The following is an 8,248-nucleotide window of genomic DNA, read 5'->3' as shown; positions in this document are numbered from 1 at the left end:
GTACTTAAAAATGTTTAGGCAAAAATCATTAAAATCATAAATACTACACATAAATACATATAGTACTGTAAACTACTATAAAACCCCATGATATAACGAACAATCCATGATAAATGATTTAATTATTTTTTGAGAACCCACAAAACAGTGAGTCCATGAAAGTCAAGCCACAAAATAGCGAGGGACCACTGTAAACCTTAATAATATTATGCTAAGTGAAAGAAGCCAATCACCAAGGACAATATAACACAGGATTCTATTTATATGAAAATGTCCCAAATAGGCAAATCTATACAGCCTAGATTAGGCTGAGACTAGGGTAATGGCTCTGAAGGTGCCAAGTTTCCTATGGCATAACAAAAGTGTTATAAAATTGCATGCCTTGGGGCTGGAGAGATGGTTCAGTGGTCTAAAGCACCTATTTGGAACAAGCTTGGCAAAGCACAGGGACCGCGGTTCAATCCGCCAGCACCACATGCCAGCCAGCCCTGCCCCCAGGTGGGCTGAGCTGGCCACACACACACACAATAAATAAATGTAAATAAATAAAAAAATTGTTAAAAAAAAAAAATAAAATTGCATGCCCGAGAGATAGCTCAACGGCTTAAGTGCCTGCCTAGCAAGTACAAGGCCTTGAGTTCATGAGTTTGATCCCCGATACCAATAAATAAATACTAACATAACAACACAACAGAAAATTGACTGCACTGGTAGTTGCACAACACTGACAATTAGAAGCTGCTGAACTACACACTCTAAGTGTATGTTCATTACATCTCAGCCAAGTCGTATAATATATATTATATATAATATAATATAATATAATATAATATAATATAATATAATATAATATATATACTTTGAAAAGGTCCTTTACAGGATCAAGGATTTAACTTAGTGAAGAAGTGCCTGCCTGGAAAGCGTGAGGTCCTAAGTTTGAGTCCCAGTACCAAAAAAAGGTCCTTTATGGCTAAGGGGGTAGTTCAAATGACACAGCACTTGTCTAAAAGTCCTGAGTTCAATTCTCAGCACATTAAGAGAAAAAGTCCTTTAGAGCCAACATTCTTTGTTCTTTTCCTTTACCGAGTCCTCAAAATGCCCCAAGAAAGCTGTCTGGTTGTGTCTTTCCTCTAAGTAAATCAAGGGGAAATATATCCTATTTCACCAAACTCTATCAGGGCCAGGAGGAGTTAGGTCACAGAATTTCATGAATGGAATGTTTATTTATTTATTTTTATTTTTATTTTTTTTCCGGAACCGGGGATTGAACTCAGACCCTTATGCTTGCCAAGGAAGCGCTTATTCCACTGAGCCATCTCCCCGGCCCGGAATGTTTATTGCACAGAGTACTTTGATAAACAGGAGAAGCTGACCCTACATCCACTAGTCTTTAGAAACTGAGTCTCTTAGAATTTTTCATATGACCTGTTAATCTTCCCCTTTTGAACAAGCTATAGTCAGCTAAAAGACTGCTAAAGAAAGAATACTAACAACTCTGGTAACTTGGCTGTCATCCAACTTGATATAATAAGCTTAACAGACTCAATAGGAAAAAAAAAAGAATACACTATATCCCTGCAAAGTAAACAGTTCAGAGCTCATGACTTCAGCAGTTCCAAGATTTTTCCTTAGAGCCTAGTAATTGTTCTTGGAAACCCCTGCAATCTCATGGAAACTGCAAATATCCTCTGTAATTTGGGGGTTGGGGGCAGGAGGTTTGCAAGTAGCCAATCTGAGAGCATTATTCAGTTCTCTTTGCTGCTGATTGTCTGATGCCCTGTAACCCATCTCAGGCAACTACACTAACATTCTGCATCTTAACAGTAGCTACCAAGGGTTCTCAGTTTGTTCTTCTTCAAGCCCTAAGATCCCTAAGATGTTGCCAAAATGTCCTGTACCTTCTAAAGTTTTATTAGTATAGTATTTCATTAAATCACATAATTGTGAGAGACAGCATATTTAGAATTTAAACTATAAAAATAGGCATTTATAGGCATTTTTAAAAACCATATGTGAAATACATAGTTTTTCACAACTTGTCGGGGTGCTCTGAGAATGTAACCCCTGTGAATTTCAGAGGTCCGCTGTATTAAGGTATCATGAAAAAGAAAACATCTATAAAGGCTAGAAATGGTCTATTTGATTTAGCAGAAAATGAGACTCACTGTCAAGACATCCTGAATATGCCAATGGTGCCATGGTCTAGTATTAGTAAACAGTAACTGTCCCCACATACCATACTAAGAAAGTGTAAAAGTATACAAATATGGAGGTGATACAAGAGAATGGCCATGTAACATTCATTCAGAACCTTAATCTTACTTTCTCTGAAACATGTATCTCTCTAAAACACATGCTTCTAAAAAGATGACTAATTACAGTGCTAAATTTCTATAACTTAGTATATGTGCTGCCTAAGCGAGCACAAAATTTCTGTAACTTAGACAACTGATTATCTGAAGCTCATAATACAGTGCATGCAGAGGGGAGGTGACACTCTAGGCCTAATAGCCTATGGAAGGCTGAAGATCCCTCAAAACCTCAGTGAGGAAGAAAAAGAATCACACCCATACCATCTACCCAGACTGCCTGCTCAATCATTTCCCAAAATTGAAGCCACCAGAAGGGCAAGATGTGTTTCTCCTTAAGTATGCAGTCACATACATTGAAGCCCTGTCCTTAGAAGCTGCACTGTTCTAGGACACAGGACTACTCTGCCTTGCCTCACTGCATCCACAGCCTCAGGAGTTTTGAAGTGAATATTACCAAGAACAGCACTGTCCTCAGACTTCTGCTAAGCTGTCCCAATCTGCCCACCTATACTCTGCACACTACTGAGCAGATAGTCTTGGTATGAAAAATCATTTTTTTGATCTTTGCTACTGCTAATCATTTGTGGAAACTCTCGATGGTGCAAACAATGACCATAACAGACAAGGCCTCAGCCCTGCTCTCAGCCCAATCCTTATCGTGAGGTAAAAAAACATCTAATGAGATTATTTATTCTTCATATATGGTCAACTTCATAATACCTGAGCTGTACAATCCATGCTATGGAGTATATTTGGCAGACTATTTGTCTATTGCCATTCAATAGTTGTAAACAACTGAACCTAGACAATTTTAAAGATCTCTAATTTTTCATCATTTGTTATATGTTTAATATACATATATATTACCAGACATATCTAAACCTTGTCTGAATCAATATTTTGACCTGTAAAAACTTTTTAAATCAGGTTTTCATACATTTTAGATATACATAATGATCACATACACCATAGGGACTTTGTACCCGCACATTTTCCCCTTTCCCCTACCCTTCCTTCAACAACTCCTCTATTTACAAAAGCTTTGTTTTCATTCTTATTTTTTTCCTTAACGTCTTGCCTCCCCCCTTTTTGTTTCCCTCACCATTTGAACATTTCCTTCCTATTTCACAATAACTATTATATTTTGGCCTTTATTTACACTTTCAGTTTCTCACACCAGAGAAACAATGCAGTATTTACATGTGTGTCCAATTTATTTCACTTAAGAGTAAGGTCTCCGGGATTCTATATCTGGCTTGTGGTGCAGGCCCTGCCCCCAGGGCAGGCTGAGACGGCCATTAAGACTGGGCATGGTGGTAGCCTGAATCCCAGTGTGCCTGCAATCCCAGGGCTTGGGAGGTTGAGAACAGGAGGATCACTACCGAGTCCAATCTATGTAGAGAGACCCTGTAGACCCTGTACTAAATACATTAAAAAAAAAACAACAAAAAAACCCAAACAAACAAACAAACAAAAAAAACCCAGTATGGTCTCAAGGTGACCTGCACAAACTTTTGAAAACATTTTTTAAAAAATCTTTCCTATAGTCAGACATGGTAGCACACGCCTGTTAGCAAAGCAACTCAGGAAGCTGGAGTAGAATGATCACAAGTTCTAGGCCAGTCTAGGCAGACTAGCAAGATCTTGTTATAAAATGAATAAAAAGCCTAAGGTAGTCCAGTGGTAAAACATACCTGGATTTATTATCTACTTTTCACACACAAAAAATTTCTCTAAATTTCTTTGCATAAGGGATCCCTCACAGTTCCAATATTTTAGAATCCATGTTAATTTTTTTTTTTTTTTTTTTTGCTTTAAGGACCCCGATGATAGCCCCTCACAACCCTGTTTCTAGACACATGAGTTTTTAAGTCTTTTCCTTTGTACTAGTCATTGAGAAACAGAGTCTACACCAATACATTCTCTACTTAGAAATTTAATACTTTGTACCACACACAGAGACATAGGGAATAATTTCAGTGTTATCAAAGATATCAGTCAGAAAACATTTCTGCCTTTTAGGATGGTACAGTGCACCTGCCTCAGTAGAAGCCTACCTGTCCATGTCTTCTAAATTATCCACTGGTGACCCCTGTCGATCATTAGGGCGTCGCCGTTCTGGTGTGCTAACACAAAAGTGGTCATTGCCAACAGTGATCCTTAAGCTCTGTTCCACAGAAGAGTCAGAATGCAGACCAGGAGAGCGTCTCTACAAAGGTAAAAGTGTCAATATGGTCAACACATTCCCCACAGCCAAAACTGTTCCCCCCACTCACAGTGTTGTAGTTTAGCAAGGTAAATAGCTGTGGTAAGAAACTACCCCCAAGTAAAATTTTTTTTAAAATTATCATTTTCTTAGAGATAAAAGCCCATACTTGTAACCTTTCCAGTGATCTCTCATTTTTAATAGGTATAGGAACAGACAAGTAAATAAAGCCTTGCTTTCAGAACCTATGTATTTCTAGTCAAGGAAGAAAGCCAAAGGCAGGTGTTTTGTTTTTTGTTGTTTTTTTTTTTTTTTTAAGTGCTTCTCATCATGGTAAGTGCTAGAGTCATTAAAATATGGCACCAGGGCTGGGCCTGGCGGAGCACACCTGTGATCCCAGCATTTGGGAGACTGAGGCAGGAGGATTGTTACAAGTTTGAGACCAGCCTGGGCTGCAAAGTGAGCTCAGGGCCAGCTTAAACTGGCTAGTGAGACCCTGTCTCAAAAAGACAAAACAACATGGCACTAGGAAAGACTGGGGGAAAGGACAGGATGGTTAGAAGCTTCATTTAACCTGGGAGACAGATGTCAGCCTTGCAAAGAAAAGACAGAAGGGTGTTTCAGGCAAAGGGGAAATCACCTGGGTAATGAGCTTGGCATGTTTTGGATAACCAGTCTGAAATAGCAGCAGCAGAGTAACAGCAGACAGAAATCACAATTGGGATACCCCCCCCCCCAGCACCCAGGAACAAATTAGCTGAGCTCTACCACTGAGCTACAACAGCAGGCCTTTTTTTTTTGATAGTGTCTTATGAACAAACTTGATGATCCTTCTGTCTCAGTCTTCCTCACTGCCAGGGATTGCTTGTAGGTCACCATGCCCAGCTTATAGTTAGGAAATTTTGGTTTTATCTTAGTATGGTAAGAACTGCAGAAAGATTTAAGTAAGAGTGTGATCTGACATTTTTCCCTCTAGATGTCTGCATTGTCCACTCCGTCTTCCTGTATTTATTCAAGTTACTTTCTCAGAAGACCTTCCCTGGACCCCATCCTAAAAACCCAAATTCCTTCCTCTGCTTTATTTTGTCCTTATTACCTAGGCAGATTTAATACACCATGATATTTCTAACCTCTCCACCTTTTTATCCAACCCGTCCTGCTAAGACGTTGAATTCCACAAGGGCAGTGCTTTGTTCACTCTTATACAAAATACATGTCAGATGCTCAATAAACATTTTTCAAGTCTATAAAATGAGCCATCAAACCATTTTATTATATACAGAATAAACTAGAGGCTAGCAAGACTAAGATGGAAAGGAGTCATGCGCAACCATCCTGAGAGGGAAGAAGAGTGTGGACCATAGTGTCAGCATGAGGATAGTGTGGGCATACCATTTGGGGGTACAGCTAACCAGTTAGACCCATTAAGTCTGACATGTTAGAAGTGGGGAGAAGGGACATGAGACAGTTTCTGCCCTGAAGAAAGGATAGCACCATTTATGACGGTACCGTTTACTGAGACAGAGAAGACTGGGGCAAATAAACTATGCTGGAATAGAAAACGGAGGTTTTGAAAACAAGTATTCTTGCTCCCGCTGCAGCGACCAGCATAGCTCAGCTTTAAAATCTTAAAGAGTAACAAGTCAATCTGCCTGTGACCAAAGGATACAGAAGACTGGTATAGTATTAAGAGACTCCTCTAAAGAACACCAGGTTAAAAGAATGACTGCTAAACTGAAAATAGAAACGAAGTCTCAAACACCGGCTCTGTGAGGCTCTGCTAAGCTCTGGTTACCTGGGAAGTCGGTGTCACATCTACCTTCTCTCCCTGTGCTGGGGACAGGATCCAGGAACCCACAGCTAGCCTGAGCACCACAGCTCTGCAAGTTCACGTCTAACCACAGGCATCACTGCTAGCAGTGAATATAACGGTGCAGAGTGGGCTGCTGGACCGGATGGACGGGACCGAATCACAGCTCCGCCACTTCTCGGCGGTGTCACCTCGGCCAAGTCACTCGGCCTCCCTGGGCCGGGTCCTGAGCCGTTCACGAAGTGGCCCACGGCTGCACCTCCAAGACTACGGTCGCACAGCGCCTGGCCAGCCGACAGCAACCGTGGCGACACATCATCCCTAACATGTGCGGCGTCTCCAAGTCGCCACCCCGAGGTCCTGACAGTGGCTCCCGGGACCAGAGGCGGCTCAGACGCCCCCTCTTGGGAATGGCGGGCTAGCGTGTGGCCCCGGCCCCGCAAACTTTCCCGCACCGCGGCCGCGGCCTGGGACCAAGGCCGGCTTTGTGCGGCGTGCGGGTTCCCTCCCGGGAGGGTGGCATTACCCGGCTGCCGCTGTCGCCGGCGTGGTTCCCGCGGCCGTCCCGGGAGAAATCGTCGCGGGGCTCGCCGCGATTGCTGCCTCGGAAGCCTCCCGGGCCCGGAGGAAAAAGTCGGCGGCCCCGCGGAGGGGACGGGGAGCTGCGGCGGCTGCGGGGAGGGGACGGCGAGGCCCGGCGGCTGCGGTGCGCAGGGGGCGAGCGGGGCCGACGCGCCGGGGTCCGCAGCGCGGGGGCGCAGGAGGGCGGCGGCGGTGAGGCGCGGCGGGCTGGGCCTGACGAGTAGCCGGGGCCGCCGCGGCCAGGACGAGAGTCGCCCCCGCCACAGTCCTTAGGCCGGTGCGACGAGCCCGAGACGCGGGGGCCGCTGCGGTACATGGTTCTGGCGGCAGTAGCCACAGCGGGCAGCCCGAGTGCGCGCCCGGCCGCTGCCGCCGCCCCCTGCCCTCGGCTCAACCCCGCGCACCTCCAGGGGCCCCAGCGCGCCGCCGCGGTCACGGCCGCGACTGGCGGTTACAGGGCGTGAGCGCGCGGCCGACACACCCCCCGCCCGCCGGGGCTCCCCGCGCCTAGCTGCGCCTCTCTTCTCCTCAGAGCGCGGGGCGGAGCACGGAATCTGCGCGAGGCGAGGGAGGGGGGGAGCTGAGGCGCGTGTCCCGCGCTGCGCATGCGCCGCCCTCCGGCGCATAAAATGGCCGCCGTGGAGCCGCCCCCGGCTCGCCCCCGGCGTTCACGTGACCCTCGCGGTCTCTGCGCAGGGAGATCCCGGGATCTTAGCGCTGCAGGGCCTGCTGGGCCCGGGCAGTAGGAGCGCTCTGCCGCTCTCCCTACGCCCCCACCCCTGTTCATTTATTGGGGTGCAAATGATGGGAAAATTAATGCCCTCCAGCCACGGGGGCGGCCAGACGGCTGTCGGGTGACTTTCCGACCCTTCAGTCTCTAGAGGTTTAAATTGAGAATGGGGAAGTTTGAGCCGGGGAGAAACACAGCGCGCGAAAGGAATATGTGCAAAACATGAAAAAAAAAAAGTTGAGGGGCCAGGGGAGATGGCTCAGTAGAATAAGCGCTTCCCTGACAAGCGCAAGGGCCTGAGTTCAATCCCCAGTTCCGAAAAAAAAAAAAAAGTTGACTAAAAGATGGCTTAATATTTCATCTATCAACTAGATACAAAACTTGAAATAGGCATAAAAGGTTTCAGATCTCAAAGCAAAGGCAGAACAAAAAAAAACTCATTTGCAAATCTAAGTTTTAATTAAGTTTAAAATATAACCAATTCCATGCGTTTGATAACATAGGTTTATGTTGTAGCTCAGTAAAAATAAAGTAAAAATTTTACCCCTAGATTTTTTTTCTTTAATTTATTGTGTGTGTGTGTGTGTGTGTGTGTGTGTGTGTGTGTG

The 8,248-nt window shown here is 44.9% G+C and overlaps 1 protein-coding gene across 1 annotated transcript in view; it reads right to left on the bottom strand.

Annotated features, from left to right (window-relative positions):
- Nucleotides 1-7,415, bottom strand: part of Znf318 (zinc finger protein 318) — a 37,834-nt gene extending 30,419 nt beyond the window's left edge. The window contains exons 1-2 of the mRNA XM_004624123.2: nt 6,855-7,415; nt 4,370-4,521 (exon numbers count right to left, since the gene is read on the bottom strand). Of these exons, the coding sequence (XP_004624180.1) occupies nt 4,370-4,521; nt 6,855-7,226 (524 nt within the window). The 5' untranslated portion in view covers nt 7,227-7,415. The remainder of the gene's footprint in view (nt 1-4,369; nt 4,522-6,854) is intronic.
- Nucleotides 7,416-8,248: the final 833 nt, after the last annotated feature.

The sequence above is a fragment of the Octodon degus genome, unplaced genomic scaffold (assembly GCF_000260255.1).
Source record: "Octodon degus isolate 3935 unplaced genomic scaffold, OctDeg1.0 scaffold00005, whole genome shotgun sequence".
In the NCBI taxonomy this organism is placed as follows: domain Eukaryota; kingdom Metazoa; phylum Chordata; class Mammalia; order Rodentia; family Octodontidae; genus Octodon; species Octodon degus.
This window is presented reverse-complemented; position numbering and strand designations above follow the sequence as displayed.